At 41.4% G+C, this 20,356-nt stretch overlaps 2 protein-coding genes across 2 annotated transcripts in view; one reads left to right on the top strand and one right to left on the bottom strand.

Moving 5' to 3' along the window:
• LOC308401934 (uncharacterized protein) overlaps nt 1-20,356 on the top strand; it is a 565,304-nt gene that overhangs the window by 102,099 nt on the left and 442,849 nt on the right. The window lies entirely within an intron of this gene.
• The window catches only part of LOC308403240 (copine-9-like), a 204,516-nt gene that overhangs the window by 59,181 nt on the left and 124,979 nt on the right, over nt 1-20,356 (bottom strand). Inside the window, exons 7-10 of the mRNA XM_080892508.1 lie at nt 13,486-13,549; nt 9,794-9,897; nt 9,042-9,146; nt 3,758-3,799 (exon numbers count right to left, since the gene is read on the bottom strand). Coding sequence (XP_080748634.1) covers nt 3,758-3,799; nt 9,042-9,146; nt 9,794-9,897; nt 13,486-13,549 — 315 coding nt within the window. The remainder of the gene's footprint in view (nt 1-3,757; nt 3,800-9,041; nt 9,147-9,793; nt 9,898-13,485; nt 13,550-20,356) is intronic.

Genomic DNA, 20,356 nt, shown 5'->3' with positions numbered 1-20,356 from the left:
GGTTGTGCACATTAGCGAGACCAACACTGAGTGTGGAGAATATTGCTATTTCTCAGCTAGCATGGGGTGAAAAGTAGTGCTACTTTTCTGCAGGTATTGCTACCTAATGTGTAAAACCGCTAGTGCCGAAGGGTATTGCTACCTCATGGTGAAGCTAGTGGTACCTTTATTAGCAAAGTGTTGCTACATCGCTTTGGGAAAATATTGCTACTTCCCAGGGTGAAAGTATTGCTACTTGACACCAGCACTAGCTACAGAACAGTATTGCTACTGCTTGTATGCTAGTGGACAACTGAAATGCTGGGAACAAAGCGCCCGGTGACCGAGTTGTTCACTCGAATCTGTGGACAGTTTAGCTTTACCACCCAATAGCACAGTTGTCTTACAGGCTTCTGTGAGAAGTGAGAAGAGGTTTTTGAATGACATCTGACGCTATGTCAGCCTATTATATAGGGAGGCACTAGCCCCTCCTGACATGAGCGTCACTTAGCCAGCCCTTACAGGCTCGAGATGCTCCATAGCGGCAAACTCTTCCCGAACGACGGAGGGTTTTGCGGGGTTGAGGAGGCGCACGCGTGCGAACACCGGGGGACCGACCGTCAGGGTATAATGTTCAACCCCGTGCTTCGTAGCCATGTTCATGAAATTAGGAACAGTCAGTGAAGGGAACTCCAAGAGCAAACACTGAAAAACATTCCCTGAAGTCACAAAATTAGCTCAATTCAGGGGCTCGATGGCCCGAGTGAAACAGTGTATTAAAGAAAAGGACAGAGCATCGAATAAGCGTCTGTTAGCGACATCGACCACCAGTCCGTGGGCACAAAGAAAATCGGCGCCCAAAATTGGCACAGAGCTAGTGGCAACAACAAAGGTCCACTAATGAATGGAGGACTTTTTTTCCACTCGATAAAAGTTAATGTGAGGGCTCCCGATGGTTAGGGGCAAATGCAATCGCATGGCAGGATTCTGTAAACGGACCAAACGTCAGTCAGGAGAACCACCGAGATTAGTTAGTCATTAATATACTGCTGCTGCATGGGCTGGGCTGTAGTTACATTTTAAGGGTTTAAAAACTGTGTTTTAAAATAATTAGCGGTAATAAAAACCATGAGAAGCCGATAGTGATCACTGACTGTTTTTAGGGGCTTGTTGATATTAAATAACAAGATACAAAAGCAAAACATGTTAAAACACATCAGTCTTATTAAGTGCAGAATACTTTGGACCCAGACGCAGGATTCATCACGTTATCACTTAAAGACCGGATACCGGTCATGGAGGCTAACAAGGGCTGCCCAAAGAACATCTGGATTAAGACATACGGCTTCAAAAAGTTTTGGTGCTTTACAGTAGCCGCATAGACACCAGTAGTTTTACCTGACTCTCTCGTCCTCATGTGACGGATTGTTTTCATCTTCATCTAAACTAAGTGCTGGTTGACTATTTTCATTCTCTCTCTCGGTTTGCTCTGGTTCAAACTGGAAAGGCTGAACAGAAGCCATTTCCAGTGCACTGCTAACTGTGAACTGGATGCGGTGCAACCGTATGACGTCACTACCCAGAGTGCATTGAGAACTAAATAACAATGGCGGCCTACTGGTAAATCGGTTTTATATAAAATGTGCTTAAAAGGGGGCAGCACGGTGGCACGGTGGTTAGCACTGTTGCCGCACAGTAAGAAGGTCCTGAGTTCAATTCCACCATCAGGCCAGAGTGTTTCTGTGTGGAGTTTGCATGTTCTCCCCGTGTTTGCGTGGGTTCCCTCCGGGTACTCCAGCTTCCTCCCACCGTACAAAGACATGCAGTTTGTGGGGATAGGTTAATTGATTAATCCAAATTTCCTATAGGCGTGAAAACGGGAGTGAATGTGAACACGAACGGTTGTCTGTCTCTGTGTGTTGGCCCTGCGACAGACTGGCAACCTGTCCAGGGTGTACCTTGCCTCTCGCCCCATGACAGCTGGGATAGGCTCCAGCGCCCCCCGCAACCCTGAAAAAGGACAAGCGGAAGCGAATGGATGGATGGATGGTGCTTAAGGAAAACATTTGGCGTATTTTAGTACCACATATGTGTTATTGAAAGCACAGTACATATTTTAGCGCAAACATGTCTTAATAGCCGGGGTTCCCTTTAACCAATGTGAAGGATTGCATGGATCTTCCTTTTGTTGTCTTGTATTACAAACTTATACAAAATAGTTGCAATTAAGTTGCACTAATTTAAGGAGAAGTGTATCCTTTTCAGCTTCTATGATGTGGTATTTCTCACACATTAAACTATCCCAGATACCAAAAGGCGAGAGGCGGGGTACACCCTGGACAGGTCACTAATCTGACACAGGGCTAACACATTGAGAAAGACAGCCATTCATACCTATGGGCAATTTAGAATCACCAGTCAATCTAATCCCACTAACTGCATGTCTTTGGACTGTGGGAGGAAGTGGAGAGAACTCCCACAAACACAGGCAGAACATGCAAATTCCACACAGAAAGACCTGGCCAGATGAGTCAAACTCAGGACCTTCTTGCTGTGAGGCAACAGCCCTAACTACCGCACCACTGTGCTGCTCTGAATTAAATTAACTGTAGATATTTAATTTAACTAGGCTATATTTGCCTTTTAAACCTTGCTGTCCTGTGCTTTAGATCACAAAGATTCAAATTAGACAAACAAGTGTCCTCAGTTGTGAAAACGAGTTTTTACCAGCTACGCTAAATCTCCAAGGCAAGGCCCTATATTCCACATAAAGACCTTGGACAGCTTATCCATGCCTTTATTACTTCGAGACTAGACTGTTGCAATTCTCTGTGCATGGGCCTCCAATTCTCTCTCCTCCAGCGTTTGCAATTAGTTCAAAATGCCACAACACGCCTCTTAACTGGCACCAGAAGGCATGATCACATCACCCCTGTTCTAGCCAATCTACACTGGCTCCCTGTTAAATACCGTATCGTATTTAAAATCCTTTTGTATACTTTTAAAAATGGCGCCCAGTTACCTAACAGACTTTCTCGACGTGTATAGCCCCAACAGAGCACTCAGATCCTCTAATGGCTCTAACTTTTGTGATGTGTAGCTCGTTAGTCAGTGTCTGTTTTAATTTTGAAAAAGTGTCTAGCCTCAAAGGATTCCCTTTCTTTGTCCCTGTCACAATGACACGTCATTGGTCGATAGAGATATTTTATCCAAAAATGTATTATGCGTATACATTTGTCATTGTTATGTTTCTATTTTGACAAAACAGAATACTGTGTCAAAGCCTAAAAGGGAAACTGAGTAAAAATGCATCAGAATTACAGCCTGATGAATTCTGCAAGACAAACATTTCCTTCAGGTTTCCTTTTTTCTCACAAAAAGTGAAAAGAGAGACAGAAGATAGAACATAGAGAAAAGACTGAAAATTTATTTTCAGAGTAAAATTTGTGGAACAGCAACATGAGGTCAGACAGCCTGAAAACCCCCACAAGATATCTGCAAATTAAGCCCCACATGTATGAGGGCTCCTACAGTAGCCAGCATCTGTGATGAGACGTAGAAGCCATGTATAACCTGACCTCCTAACCACTTAGCTGCAACCTTTCACTCACAAGATTTCATTCATTGCCCAGTGTGTGCCAAGTGAAGAGCTCCTCTTCACTTGTTCTAATAAAATGCCTTGGGTCAGAAAGAATAATGTGTGACATTTCAGAGACTCCGTGTGGAGCTGAAAATTAAAGCAAGGAAAAGGAGAGTCACACAGAGTGAGAGCGCTTACCTCCCATCCCTGTCCCAGTCGTAAACGTCCACCTTGACTGTCCTGGAGGGAGGTGAGACAAGGAAGCCAAGGTGAGATAGACATAGGTGAGATTTACAGAAGATAAGAGGGAGTGTGAGGGTGAGAAAGTGAAATGGCAGGAAGCCAATAGGGAGAGACCATCAGAAAGTTGAGTAAGTTAACTTTTCTTCAAAGGATGTTTCACATTATGAAATCAATTAAAATAATGGTGACCCTAAAGTTATACAGCTTACCAATGTCAAAAATTATATAATTATATAATATATAAAAATTCATTCAATAATGAAAATAATGGAAAAAATAATACGTATAATGGATTATATATTTGAAATAAGACAACTTTAAAAAACATTGTAGGCCTTCTTCCTTAAAGTCGGTGCTATGACTCAGATTCTTTCAGTCGTGCGATCATCCATGTGACCGTGTGCGCTGTGCTTTAGAGTATGAGGTGGAGTGACTCTTGTTACTTCTTGTTCTTTTCCTGTACAGGTTGATTGCCTGTGTGAGATGCAGGTCCAGTTTTCTGTGACTTAAACAGCTACTGTGTAAGAAGTAATTAAATGTAATTAAATTCAATAAATTTATATGTTACACAGCAGAAACTTGTATTTGTTTTATAGTCGGATTTATTGTTATTTTAGTGTTTATTCTTGAGTGTAGTTTGGATTTTATTTGCATGATTTTACTTTGATATTTGTATTGCGTTTTTTGGACAATTTTATTGTGGGATTTTTAGTGTAAAAAGTATTTATGCATGCTTTCTTCCTCAGGGAATAAACTTTCTTTGATTAGACCTACTCAGTCTCTGTGCCCTGGTTTTCTGATACACATACTCCTCGTATTTAAAGAACCTCCTGATGTGAGGTTTAGGCCCACCAGCTTTAGTGTCTAAACAAACAGCACCTAATCTCAACAATAGTCCGCTCAACCTGCTTTAGTTTGTACAGTAAAGACCCTACAAGATTTGAGACAAAGCCCCAACAATCAGATGATATCCTTGCTGATAGGAGTTTATTTAGGCTACGTTCACACTAATGCATTGTTGTTTGAAAACGCATCGTTTTCTCTCCGTTTTGACCTCCCGTCCACACTGAGACGGCGCTTTCCTCAAGGAAAAAGGCAGCGTTTTGAAAACGCTCTCGAAAACGCATACATTTCAAAACGCAGCTGTTCCGTTGCAGTGTGGACACACGAAAACGTAGACTTTCTAAAACGATGACGTATTTTAGTCATGTGACGCAGTCATGTGACCAAATAAACAAAGATAGCAGAGTACATTATACAGCGGTTGTTTTGACTGCCCTAAAAAAGATGAATATCAGTTTGTACGCGCTCCAGATAGCTTTTCTTTAAAGTCTTTAATTCTCACTCGCTTTTGCAGCTTTGTACTTTTGTGTTACTCGTAGCAACAACTCCCCCTCATTGTTAGTCCATTTAAAAATATATTATGTCTGATCATGGCAGCCCAATAACAGGCCCTAAGCACCAGCCATAGAGGCAGGAATATACCAAAGCCAACAAGTCCGTCCAAAGGTGCCCTAGAGACTATCCACCATATAGTAGCAGAACATAAGATGTAAAGAACAGTATACACTGAGAGGCTTAACCAAGTGGCTGAGATAGTATATATGGACTAGAAGTCCCAAATACCCAATACAAGACACCACCAAAGGAGGTGGAGAACAACAAGGTCCTATGGCACCAAAAGTTCCAGACAGACAAGCAGCTGCTGGCAAACTAACCAGACAGTAGTGCAGGGGTGTCGAACTCCACGCCTCTAGGGCCGGTGTCCTGCAGTCTTTAGATCTCACCCTGGGTCAACACACCTGAATCACATGATTAGTTCCTTACCAGGCCTCTGGAGAACCTCAAGGCATGTTGAGGAGGTAATTTAGCCATTTAAATAAGCTGTGCTGGATCAAGGACACATCTAAAACCTGCAGGACACCGGCCCTTGAGGCCTGGAGTTTGACACCCCTGTAGCAGTGGGTGACAAGGAGCAGAAGACAAAAAATTGTGATAGATATGGCAAACCCAACAGACAGCAACATCAGGAAGGAGGACAAGAAAATAGAGAAGGAACAACTGGAGCAGATGTGGAAAGTAAAGTCCAAAGCAGTCCTGGTGGTAACAGGAACATAAGGAGTTGTAACCCTGATACTGGAAGAGCAGCTCCAGCAGAATCCGAGTGTATAAGAGGTCTCTGTGCAGAAGAACACAGTCCTAGGTACACCTAAGATACTGCGAAGAACCCTCAAAATTCCAGGCCTCTAATAGAGGACTCAAAATTTAGCATCACACATATACCCCCCACACATTCATCCTAGCCATTATTAACAGTAGTCTGACCTCTAGTGTGGTGCCAAATTTTTTAAAGATGCTATTGTGCAACCCTTTTCTTAACCTTTTTTTGTCGAGCCTGTCTCCAAGCTACCTTTGTTGCCTAAACTCCTTTAAAATTTTGTCTACACTCAATTTAAGTCCCTCCTGTATGAATATGAAATTCTAGAAGTGTTCCAATCTTGTTTTAAAACTCACCACAGCACTGAATCTGCTCTATTAAGAGTCTGGTGATGACAGACACTTTGTGCTCCAGTGGATGATGAGAGGCATCCCCACAGATACAGCAGCCATGGAAGCAGAAGAATATCCTATTAAGAAGGCCCTGAGTAAATGTGGTTATCCCAACTGGACATTCACTTCAGGTGCGAAGAAAGACAACTACTGTCTAAGGGAAAATCCTTAGTAATCCCTTATTTGTCGGTTGATTTAGGCTTAGATGTACATACTGTGCGTGTGTGTTTGCTGCTTATTACTTCTGCATTAGTCTCAATAACACCAGCACTGGCCTGACACTGAGTTCACGGCCGACTGCTGGCATTATTCTGACCACCACAGAGTTCAGCTTTATACAGGATTCAGTATGAATATGGAAAGACAAACCTCAAATCTTCAATTTGAAGACAGACCCAGTTTAAGAAAGAAGATGATGTTTCTGCATAAGTCTGAAGTCCTGATGAGTACAAGTGAACCTTCAGATGTTCTATGCTTTTCATGGATGAAGTCATGGAACTCCTACAGTCGAAAATGTAATGAGAACTTGGTTGGGGCTCCTTCACCCTCCTTCAGCTCATCTATATTTCTAGGTTGGGTTTTTTCTTATCTTCCTCCTGACAATACCTCTATGGGTTTAAGGTTAGGGACGCTGGTTGTCCAATAAAGCACAGTATGTCATGAGACTATGGCAGCAGACAGTGAGGAAAGAGGATAAGGACCCAAATGCATACATGTACAGGCAGTAGTGGGTTTTAACAAAACATGAGCCGTTTATTAAAAGCTGAATGAAAATACTAGCAAGAGGCAAAACAGGAACTGAGGCTTAACTAACAGAACTAAACTGGATGAATTAACTTGGACATGGAACCTGGAAACATGGACAAGAGAAGCAGACGTCCTGATAAGAGACAAAGAGAAAACAGACAAAATATATACACACACGAGGGTGATTAGGGAGAATGGAAACACACAGGAAACACAGCTGGAAAGACTTGACAAAGACACAAGGAAAGCAAAACTAGCATTGACACTCTGTAGCTGCATCAAATTTCCATGATATAACCAAATTCTGACTAGCAGACTGTGACCTAGACATAGTGTAGGTGGCAAACGTCTGTGACAAATTAGCCTGCACAGCAACAGACATGTGCAGATCAACAATGCATAATATGGAGAGCAGGAGAGAGTACGACCGTGCAGCGTTTAAAGCTTGGAAGTACTCACATTACTTTGAGTTTGATTCCGTAAAAACATTAGCGTCTGCTGTTCACTCTGCGTGGGAAGAAAACGTCTTTCTACAGCAAAAAATTAAACTTCTGAGCGAGCTCCGAGCACGCTGGCACGGGAATGTGACATTCACAGAGAAACCCCCGGATCCTCCCACTGACATGAACGCTGTGGCACCGGGCAAACCTCCACCCGCCCCACTCCTGCTAAACAGGTGACAACAGATTTAAGAGACAGGACTTAGTGCTGCTCAATCTTTGATTTTATAAATTTTTTGGTGTGTTTTACTTGCATCTATTTGAAAAAGTGTAAACACAAAACATTTTTTTTTTAATTTTATAAGCTGGAATCTGCAGAAAAGGTTTAAATGTTAAACACATTTCTTCCAGTCAGAGACTGCTGCATATAATTTAATTTTTGCTTGATGCAATGTGCATGAAACTAAAGATTAAAACTAATAAAAAAAATTTCAAAACAGACTTTTTCATTTGCTTCACTTTTATATGATGGATTATGCAGAAAAAATTGAACTGGGCTGAAAGATCTGTTGCTTTATTACTTATTCAGGTTGTGCATCATGTTTTTAAAAAGTACCGTAATAAAGTAACCAATTACTTTTGAAAATAAGTAATCGGTAAAGTAATGGGATTACTTTTTGGAGCAGTAATCAGTAATTAGTAACTAATTATTATTTTCAAGTAACTTGACCAACACTGGTAAAGACATATATTAAAGAGGTGAGAGCTCTTTTGTCTGACTACAAATTAGTAGGAAATTAAATTTGAAGATAAGATAAGATAAGATAACCTTTATTAGTCCCACACGTGGGAAATTTGTTTTGTCACAGCAGGAAGTGGACAGTGCAAAAGTTATGACGCAAAAATTAGAATACAATAAGAATAAATACAGTACACAGCTGTACAGAATAGAATAAAATAATATACTATATACAGTAGAATAAAATAGAATAAAAATATACAATAAGATAAAAATAGAATACGAATGCTATATACAACTGAGTAAAAATACAACGATGCCAGAAAAGATTATTGCACTTAGTGTTATTTCACATGTGTGGATGTGTGTGTTTGTTCAGTTAAAGTCTTTATTATGGAGTCTGACAGCAGTGGGGAGGAAAGACCTGCGAAATCTCTCCGTCCCACACCGTGGGTGCCGCAGTCTCCCACTGAAGGAGCTGCTCAGTGCTGTCACAGTCTGCTGCATGGGGTGGGAGACGTTGTCCAACAGGGATGACAGCTTAGCCGCCATTCTCCTGTCACTCACCACCTCCACTGGGTCCAGAGGGCATCCTAGAACAGAGCTGGCCCTTCGAAGTAGTAGCTGTCGGGTTTTTGTCTTTATTTTTTTTATTTATTTAATTTTTTGCAGTAGCTGACCCTGTGTTAGCTCAATATAAACCTTTATATTCGATAGCATAATGATTTAAAATAAGAAAGTAATCAGTGCACTGTTCTCTCACCTGTCATAGTCTCCATTACAAAGTGCTCGAACAGGAATAGTAAATGACTGCCAGACAGGGTTTAGGTTGTTTTTGATCACCTCAGTCTTGTGGCAGATCGTAAACCTGCAAACAAAAGGAGACATCTCAACATAGATGAAATGTCAGGAGGGGGGAGTTTTTTTTTATCATGAAACACATGTTGGTGGGCTCTAGGATTGACAGGAAATAGTGAACAAAATGTGTCCCTGGATACCACATATCCCTGGTTAAATAATGACATTTGGTAAGGCTTCATGCTACTAAGTGTTACTAAGTGTTTTATCCTATTGTAAAGTGTCCTTGGGTGACTTGAAAGGCGCTCATAAATAAAATTTATTATTATTATTATTATTATTACTCATCATCTAAATGAAATGTAACATTAGACACCAGAAACAGTCCAGAGTAAACAGAAAGTTTTCATCCTGAACTATATTTTTGAAATACTTAAAACTTAAACGAAGTACAAATTAAAACATTCTACTTCAGTGTAGAGAAAATCTATAACCACTTCTTCCTTCTGAAGAGTTAGTACCTTTCACTCTCCTCATGGGACTGGATCCAAAAGACAAATGTGTTAGCGTTTTTTTTTTTACTCACCGGCAGTAATAAGGCCAGAACTGGAACAGAGGAGCAGCGCTTTTCTTTAGATGGACAGCTAACAGATTGACTGCATATCAGAGGATATACAGTTTCTCTAACAATTCATACATTCCAAACAAAACACTCACGTGCCATCCTCGTTGCTCCGGTAGAAGACAAGGAAAGGATCAGACTTGCCAAAGAAATCCTTTTTATCCAGCTTGTTTGCACAAAACTGCATAGTGGCTATGTCCTAGGAAAACAAGAACAGTTTCTTTCAGGATCCGGTCTATCTTCAAGTTTATTTTTTAAGAATGAACTTGTGAATTTTTGAACATAATTTGACAATAAGTACTTAAAAGAGGATGTTGTCTAGCAAACTGTAATATCCGTAGACAAAAAGTCTATTGAGCACATGACTCAAACCCAACAAGAACTTTACCTAGTGGCAACAGGATATAACACAGAGCCATTTAACATTTAATAATAATAATGGATTGCATTTATATAGCGCTTTTCAAGGCACTCAAAGCACTTTACAATACCACTATTCATTCACTCTCACATTCACACACTGGTGGAGGCAGCTACAGTTGTAGCCACAGCTGCCCTGGGGCAGACTGACAGAAGCGAGGCTGCCATATTGTACCATTGGCCCCTCTGGCCAAGACAGGTAGGCGGTAGGGGATCAAACCGGCGACCTTCCGGTTACAGGTGCACTTCCCAAACCCCTGAGCCATGGTCAGTGCTGAAGACAGCACATCAACAAGCTCTGAGCACAAGATACAGGCTGGGGTCTATCACACCAGTCTTGTCTGTGAAGACCAGTCCAATGGTCTTGACAGAGAGTTGGGGAATGGCTGCAATCACAGCATTGTAAGATGGTGAAAGATATACCCTTAGGCCCCCTCCTCGATTCAGAGATGGTCTTTCCCTTTTCACGTAAATGACCTCCTTGACTCCCCGCTCGATGTGTACATCCTCATGATTGAAAGAGTGTCCACTGGCCTGGAGGTGTAAATAGACTGCGGAGTCCTCGCCTGACGAATTCTTCATCGTACCATCAGCTTTGCTAGAGGTTGTTTGGTTTCCCTGGTGTATAAATCATCAGCGTACACTATATTACTCTATTTGTGTCGGGTGGCTTTTAAACCACCCGACACAAATAGAGTAATATAGTGTACAAATAGTTTAGAAATGTTTAGAAAAAATGCTTCTCAACTGTTCCGATAGTCCTGACACATAAGGGTTTTCACTTAGGCAACAGTTGTCCTTCAATCCTGGATCGGGTGGAGCTTTCTTTCCATTGATCAGTGATCTTTGATCAATGAGCTTCGATCAGTGGGCTTTGATAAGTGGTAGTTGATCAATCGTCATGAGAATTAATGATCAAGGAACTGACCTCCCAGCCCATTGTTCATTCAGTGGTGCTGGTTTCAGTCATTCTGCAAATGTACTGTTTATAAGGTTGGGGAGACCTGCAGTCAGCTGAGACTCAAGAAGTCACTTGGATGAGTGACGAAATGTTTCTTCCACTGAAAACACTACGTCCAGAGGAACAGAATCAACCTTTTGGGATCCTCAGAAAGATGGTCATCCATATGCTGTTTTGTGTCTCTGCTTCATCTTCAGCAAAGATATGATCCAGAGATTGAAAATCCCATTGGTCCTTGGGTTCTGGGCATGGGCCTACTTCTGTGAATGGCTGGAATACAGTGGGGCAAAAAAGTATTTAGTCAGCCACCGATTGTGCAAGTTCCCCCACTTAAAATGATGACAGAGGTCAGTAATTTGCACCAGAGGTACACTTCAACTGTGAGAGACAGAATGTGAAAAAAAATTCCATGAATTCACATGGTAGGATTTGTAAAGAATTTATTCGTAAATTAGGGTGGAAAATAAGTATTTGGTCACCTCAAACAAGGAAAATCTCTGGCTCTCACAGACCTGTAATGTCTTCTGTAAGAAGCTTTTCTGTCCCCCACTCGTTACCTGTATGAATGGCACCTGTTTGAACTCATCATCTGTATAAAAGACACCTGTCCACAGCCTCAAACAGTCAGACTCCAAACTCCGCCATGGCCAAGACCAAAGAGCTTTCGAAGGACACCAGGAAAAGTATTGTAGACCTGCACCAGACTGGGAAGAGTGAATCTACAATAGGCAAGCAGCTTGGTGTGAAAAAATCAACTGTGGGAGCAATCATCAGAAAATGGAAGACATACAAGACCACTGATAATCTCCCACGATCTGGGGCTCCACGCAAGATCTCATCCCGTGGGGTCAAAATGATCATGAGAACGGTGAGCAAAGATCCCAGAACCACACGGGGGGACCTGGTGAATGACCTGCAGAGAGCTGGGACCAAAGTAACAAAGGTCACCATCAGTAACACACTACAACGGCAGGGAATCAAATCCCGCAGTGCCAGACGTGTTCCGCTGCTGAAGCCAGTGCATGTCCAGGCCCATCTGAAGTTTGCCAGAGAGCACATGGATGATACAGCAGAGGATTGGGAGAATGTCATGTGGTCAGATGAAACCAAAGTAGAACTTTTTGGTATAAACTCAACTCGTCGTGTTTGGAGGAAGAAGAATACTGAGTTGCATCCCAAGAACACCATACCTACTGTGAAGCATGGGGGTGGAAACATCATGCTATGGGGCTGTTTTTCTGCCAAGGGGACAGGACGACTGATCCGTGTTAAGGACAGAATGAATGGGGCCATGTATCGTGAGATTTTGAGCCAAAACCTCCTTCCATCAGTGAGAACTTTGAAGATGAAACGAGGCTGGGTCTTCCAACATGACAATGATCCAAAACACACCGCCCGGGCAACAAAGGAGTGGCTCTGTAAGAAGCATTTGAAAGTCCTGGAGTGGCCTAGCCAGTCTCCAGAGCTCAACCCCATAGAAAATCTGTGGCGGGAGTTGAAAGTCCGTGTTGCTCGGCGACAGCCCCAAAACATCACTGCTCTCGAGAAGATCTGCATGGAGGAATGGGCCAAAATACCAGCTACTGTGTGTGCAAACCTGGTAAAGACCTATAGTAAACGTTTGACCTCTGTTATTGCCAACAAAGGTTATGTTACAAAGTATTGAGTTGTATTTTTGTTATTGACCAAATACTTATTTTCCACCCTGATTTACCAATAAATTCTTTACAAATCCTACCATGTGGATTCATGGATTTTTTTTTCACATTCTGTCTCTCACAGTTGAAGTGTACCTCTGGTGCAAATTACTGACCTCTGTCATCATTTTAAGTGGGGGAACTTGCACAATCGGTGGCTGACTAAATACTTTTTTGCCCCACTGTATTTCTACCAATTTGTTTTGTTTCTTTAAGAAAGAAAGAATGAGGTTCTGGTGCAAAAGGTATTGCAGTACTGGGTTGACCGTTAATTGAAATGTATAGAAGATAGATTGTTGCTCAGAGACAAACATTTGAACAATAAATCCAACAGGGCTCTCAGAGTTCTCAAGGACTCTTGAGCTGTCACCACCACCACGAGTCTGATAGTGAAGCAAAGAAGGTCAAACCTGATTACATATATACATAACAGTAATCTGATCTTCTTCAACATGGATATAAAAAACAAAGTGTAAAATAAGGATTTATAATTCATGAGCAGCTCTTCTCATCACACTGAGAGTATGATGCAAATTACAAAATTATCCTGAAGTCCTTTAAATGGTCATTCAATATCCAGGTAATTTAAATTTACTTGGTTAACAAATGGAAACACAGACTGTGGCCATCATGAGGTCGGGCTGCCATGCTTAACTTTCTAACTCCTCTTACTGTTTGTATCACAAGGTTCATCTAAGCTGATACTAACTCTGCAGTTACTCAGCTCCTCAGCGGTGAAGATGATGGTTCCACACTTCTTCCCAGGAATACCACTAAGAAAGTGAGAGAGAAAAGTGTAAGATACAGGACAACAAGTATTTAAAAAAAAGATTTGTGGCTGACAATAAAAGAATAATACTTAAAACTAAGTATGGATCATTCAGATCAAGCTATAGTTTACTGTTCTCTGGGAAAATCTGACTACTTCCCAATTTCAGCCTATGCTAAATTTTTAGTGCCAGTAACTTTCCATCACAGTGATTAATCTCAGCAGCTGTTTACTGGCCCAGGAGCTGATTCCTACAAGTTATCATTGTCAGATATAGGAGAGGATAAAAGAGGAATTCTGGAGGCTCAGGAGGCACGTCACCATGATTGTTTCCAACCAGAAGTCAACCTGTCATCGAATTTGTCTCAGAGGAAAGAGCACTTTTCATTCAGTGATGAATTACAAAACAATCTCGGCAATTGTATTAAAATTTCATTAAGATTAGAAAATGAAATGTGAAGTCATTTCTCACAGAGAGAAATCACCTGCTAGAGCAAAGGCTCTGTGCCCTTTTCTCTGCTTGTGCCCTGTTGCAAACTGCTGGAAGTGATGCTTTGTTGTTGCTTTTTCATGAATTTACTATACTTACAATCTATCTGCCTCCAACTAACAACCATGTTTTCAGGATATTAGTATATACTCATAGGTCATTTTTAAGATCTGATTTATTCCCCAGTTTGTAAATTGGAGTTCCATGTTGTTGGAACAACATGGAAACCTGAGTGATAGATTAATCATATGTGTTATTGGAAACATCAAAGAATCTTTGTGAGCATTTCTAAAATAAATATTCAAACCATACACATCTTTAACTTTAGATTTTTTAAAAATTTGTCTATAATAGCGGCCACATCTGATTCTGAACAACATAACATCTTTAATTTAGGAATAGAGGGTGTCTGACTATTTATTGTAACATCATCACTTTCAGTGCAACCTAGCTCCTTCAAGCCTCTTGACAGATTTAAGTATTGGGTTTTGGGACTATGTCATGAAATGCTGAGCAGTTTACTGCATCAGTAAATAAGATAAGATAAGATAACCTTTATTAGTCCCACACATGGGAAATTTGTTTTGTCACAGCAGGAAGTGGACAGTGCAAAAGTTATGAGGCAAAAATTAGAATACAATAAGAATAAATACAGTACACAACTGTACAGAATAGAATAAAATAAAATACTATATACAGTAGAATAAAATAAAATAAATATACAATAAGATAAAAATAGAATACAAATACAAATACAAATAAAAATAATTATTCAAGCGTGTATTTGCTTGTTTCCTTGGTTTTTCAGTTAAATGGACCATATTGAAGCGGTTGCTTATCTCTTTCAGATTTCTCATATCATTCTTATCAACCCAGTTAACAGAGGTGGTGGCTTACGACACCAACTGTCTTCCATCTATAATCCCGTTTTGAGACTCTTCCCAGCGCCTTAACACCCACTTACATCCTGGGTCATTTGACCTCAGTGAATCACATGATAGGGTGTGACAAGGTCTCACAGTGGGTTTACCTGAAACACCCGTTTTCACACCTTGGCTCCTGTTATTAGGCAGAGGATCAATAGGGGGTCCATGACCCTCTTAGGGATACTCCCTAAGGGCTTAAAATCTGGGATTCTCCACCAATTGCTCTTAGAACTGAAGAAGCTTCTCGGATGAAACGTCTTCAAGAAAGTGTAATATCATCAGGCCGCTCAATTTGAGATCATCTTATTTTGTGCATAGATGCACACCGTCTTAATTATAGAGACATCATGAAACCACACCTGTCTAGTTTGGGGCCCATAATTCTCCTGGTCCTAGTCTGAAATATCTGAGATCTGTGTGCAAGCAAATTACACCCTGACAAAGAAAAGCGGATAATTAAAAGTTTTTCAAGACAAGTTGAAGCCAGATAGAGAAGTGGGGAAACCTTTATCATCCTCTTGATAATTCCCTGTGGTTGCAGGTCACACTCCACCTCACAGTGTGACACAGCGATTCGTTCCATCCACTCAAAGCTGCGCTTCTGTCTGATGCTGCACTGTGATTAAAACGCCAGCTGAGATTCAAGGATGTTGCCATAAACAACTGTGACAATGTACACAGGCACCAACACACCGCTACACATGCACACTACATTATGCAGGAGGGATAGTCGGAAGATTCCACACAAACAAAGAATATATTATCCTTGAGAGACTGTTTTCTGTGACCTTAAACTGGTTTTGCTTCATTTAGTCCATTGTCCCTTCTGCTGGTTCGTTTATGAACCCAGTCACGTAACCGTAGCTGCATGAGGGCAGGTAAAACTCAAAGATTTGGCTTGAAACAAGTATTAATTCCAACACTTCTGACAATTTCATCTCAGTTTGGTTTTCTCTGCTGGCCCTCTCACTTAAACAAAGAAAGCTATCAGTGATACATGAGTGTCTGTGAGCAGTTCTGATAATGAATTTGCAAGGTCATGTGGGATATTGAAGATACCTTGAGCCTCTCTCGACTGTCACAGAACCTCCTATTCACATTCCTGCTGCTGATACAGCCTAGCTGTAGTTAAACTGCAGTAACGTCACAGAAGCCTGTGCATGGCAGGACAAAACAGGTAACTACAACACAGATGAAGAAAATAAGTTAAATGTGGACGACATCAGGGCGTGTGTGTGTGTGTGTGTTTTAAGGTGGGGAGGGGTCTCAGCAGGCCTTTTCCAACATATTTTTTGTCATCCAACCACTTCAGTTTTTCACTGCCTAATGTGGGTTTCCCACTCCCACATATGTTAGACAAGATAACACAAACACAATCACAATTACTCTACAGTAACACAGTCATGTAAAATTGCACACAAAAGCCTTCTCATTTTGTTTTATGCAAGGACATTTTTGACATTAAACAAAATACTCCAACAACAATGATATGAAAGTTGAGGGGAAAAGAATGAAAAACAGAACAGGCGGCAGCGTGGATTTTCTCACTTTGAATATCTCTAGCAAGATACTTAAATATAGTTGTGTGTGGACCAAAACCTGAGACCTCTGTCCTACAACTGTTCTTCATAGTTCTGAGAAAATACACTTATATAGCAAAAATACACATTCTTAACCTGAATTAGACTGATAATGTCCTCACGTTTGCAAAGCAGCCTGTAGTCACCCACTAGTTAGTTTAGCTGAGCATGAAGACTGGATTTGTCCAGTATTTAGTATACTGTACGGACATAAGTACTGGGTCAACTACAAATGACTACACATTATATTTTTATTACCCTGTCTTCCTCCCCTCACCCCAGCAGATGGCCCCGCCCCTCCCTGAGCCTGGTTCTGCTGGAGGTTTCCTCCTGTTAAAAGGGAGTTTTTCCTTCCCACTGTCACCAACGAGCTTCTCATAGGGGATCGTATGATTGTTTGGTTTTTCTCTGTATGCATTATTGTAAGGTCTACCTTACAATATAAAGTGCCTTGAGGTGACTGTTGTTGTTATTTGGCGCTGTATAAATAAAACTAAATTGAATCATACCTACACATACCTGCTCTACCATAGAAACCCATTCCATGAAACTCCCAAAACACTGTTTTTGTGCTAATGTTAATGCCCAAGTAAGCTTGGAACTCTGTGATGTTTAAGCACTATGTGCCTTAGCACTCTCCAATGCCACTCTCTAACTTAAATGGTCTGCCACATTTTGGCTAAGTTGCTGTCATCCCTAAGCACTTCCAGTTTTGCATTTGGCATTCTGTTACAGTACAGTGGTAAAATTCATCTCTTCAGAATAATAATGGATTGGATTTATATAGCACTTTTCAAGGCACCCAAAGCGCTTTACAATGCCACTATTCATTCACTCTCACATTTACACACTGGTGGAGACAAGCTACGGTTGTAGCCACAGCTGCCCTGGGGCAGAAGCGAGGCTGCCATATCGCGCCATCGGCCCCTCTGGCCAACACCAGTAGGCGGTAGGTGAAGTGTCTTGCCCAAGGACACAACGATCAGGACAGAGAGCCCGGGGATCGAACCGGCGACCTTCCAGTTACAGATACGCTTCCCAACCCCCTGAGCCACGGTCGACACAGAAGAAACCATTGTGTGTAAGACTCATTGCATCTGTACAAGAACCATTGTTCTACAGGACAAGATGTTTCCAGTGGTATTTGTTTTAAAATGATTAAATGAGGGATTTCAGAAGAAACCTATGAATTACCTAAAGGATATATGTTTGAAAAGTGCATCCAGTAAAAAATGCAACTGAGGATATATCCAGTCCAAAGGACAACACGTGGAGGTCTTGGACTTCAAACAAAAAGCAGAACTTCTTCACAGTTTTACCAACGTTGCTGTGGAACAAGCTAAAACGATAGTCACGCTAAAACAACCATTAACCAAGGAAATAATGTCATTGAAACTCAGTCCAATTAGTTTGGTGCAGTGGTGGACGACGGACGGGTTCCGGCTGGGATCTTTGCTGACCCAGCATCTCTGGAAGTAACACACGCTTCGATTCCCTTAAGCTCCGTGGTCAGAGCCATTCATCCAGCAACTTATGTTGTGAGCCGCTACTCTACGATGGCACCGCAAGGTGACTTGACCTGTTCCACTGTGCTGATCACTGCACCACAGGTGGCAATAAAAACAGAGCATGATGCTCTTCCTCTCTCCAACTACCAGATTTGCAGCTCACCTATACTGTAGGTGCACTTGCCCACTCTGCCTCACCTATGAAGTCCACCAACCATCCACCAGAAATGCCAGCAGAACCTACTGTCTATTAAACACAGTTATTCCAGTGTCCGTTATGCCAGTTGAACTCAAATCCCTTCTAACTACACTCCCTAATTCAGTCAATATAATTATTGCTCATGTAGGTACCAGTGACACCACCTGGCAACAGTCAAACATGACAAAATCTGACTTTAGCACTCTGGTAGACTCTGGTATCTTAAGAGTGTTATATTTGTGTTATATTTGACCCTATTCTAAACGTGGTACCGTCCAGTTTTTTGTTTTTGTTTTTTACATTGACTACTGCTGACAAGTTTGTTATAGCAAATAGAAACTAAGCTGAACTATTAAGTTCCACCCCTTAAATCTCATGTTCATGCAGAAGAGTCCTTAAATTCTTTTATCAATATTTGCACTGTTATCCTTGATTCTGTTGCTCCTTTGAGATCTTAGTGCCCTAAATTAAAACATGAGCCTTGGCTAAATGAGTCTACTCGGGCGCTCTGTCAACAATGTAGGAGAGCAGAAAGGAAGGGGGATGAATAAATTCTGGTGTCTTATGAAAATAATTTTAACAGATATCAGGAGGTTTTCAGGGCCTCAAGAAAAAAACAAACAAACAAAAAAACACTTTTCCAATTTTCTTTATTCTCATTCCCATAGACTGAAGTTCCGCTTCACTACCATCAAGCATGACCTTAACAACATCTGTTTTTCCAAGTATGTCTCCTGTACTGTGACAGCTTTCTAAAATGTTTTCATTCATAGGATCTCACTTCTCAGGACTACATTGTACAATGATTTTCTGCCCAACAACTAATATTGTTGACAGGTTGAAACCTACTAATGTAAATTTGGCATTATTCGCTCTCGTCTGTTTACATCAAATCAAATCAAATCAAATCACTTTTATTGTCACATCACATGTGCAGGCACACTGGCACAGCACGTGCGAGTGAAATTCTTGTGTGCGAGCCCCACAAGCAACAGAGATGTGCAACACAACAACACAAACGAGCAAAATACAAGAATGGCCAACCTGAAACTAATAAATATATGTACAATATATAATAGTGTATGCATTTCTGGATGTGTATACTAAATATTTTCCTACGTGTGTGTGTGTGTGTGTGTGTGTGTGTGTGTGTGTGTGTGTGTGTGTGTGTGTGTGTGTGTGTGTGTGTGTGTATACACATTTTTACAAATTAAATAGTAAAAAAAAATAATAATAAAATAATAATAATAATAATAATAATAATAATAATAATAATAATAATAATAATAAAATATATAAAATATAAAATATACAGAGTTGAATATGTGCAAAACAAGTGGCATTTATATACAGTGTGGAGTGCATAATGTTGAAGTTCCAGTAGTGAACTGAGGTGTCTATGACGTGTTCAGCAGTCTGATGGCCTGATGGAAGAAGCTGTCTCTCAGTCTGCTGGTACGGGACCGGATGCTGCAGAACCTCCTTCCTGATGGAAGCAGTCTGAACAGTTTATGGCTGGGGTGACTGGAGTCCTTGATGATCCTCCCCGCTTTCCTCAGGCACCGCTTCCTGTAGATGTCTTGGAGGGAGGGAAGCTCACCTCCAATTATCCGTTCAGAGCACCGCACTACTCGCTGGAGAGCTTTGCAGTTGTAGGCGGTGCTGTTGCCATACCAGGTGGTGATGCATCCAGTGAGGATGCTCTCAATGGCACAGTGATAGAAGGTCCTGAGGATGCGGGGGCTCATGCCGAATCTTTTCAGTCTCCTGAGAAAGAAGAGGCGCTGCTGCGCCTTCTTCACTGTTTTGTTTGTGTGTACTGACCACGTAAGATCCTCAGCCAGATGTACTCCAAGGAACCGGAAGCTGCTCACTCTCTCCACAGCAGCGCCGTTGATGGTGATGGGGGTGTGTACTTCTCTGCACCTCCGGAAGTCCACTATCAACTCCTTTGTCTTTGCGACGTTGAGGGTGAGATGGTTGTCTTGACACCAGTGGGTCAGGGCGCTGACCTCCTCCCTGTAAGCCGTCTCATCATCGTTGGTGATAAGACCCACCACTGTAGTGTCGTCCGCAAACTTCACAATGATGTTGGAGCTGTTAGTGGC

The sequence above is a fragment of the Rhamphochromis sp. 'chilingali' genome (genome assembly GCF_963969265.1).
Source record: "Rhamphochromis sp. 'chilingali' genome assembly, chromosome: 9".
NCBI lineage: Eukaryota > Metazoa > Chordata > Actinopteri > Cichliformes > Cichlidae > Rhamphochromis > Rhamphochromis sp. 'chilingali'.
This window is presented reverse-complemented; position numbering and strand designations above follow the sequence as displayed.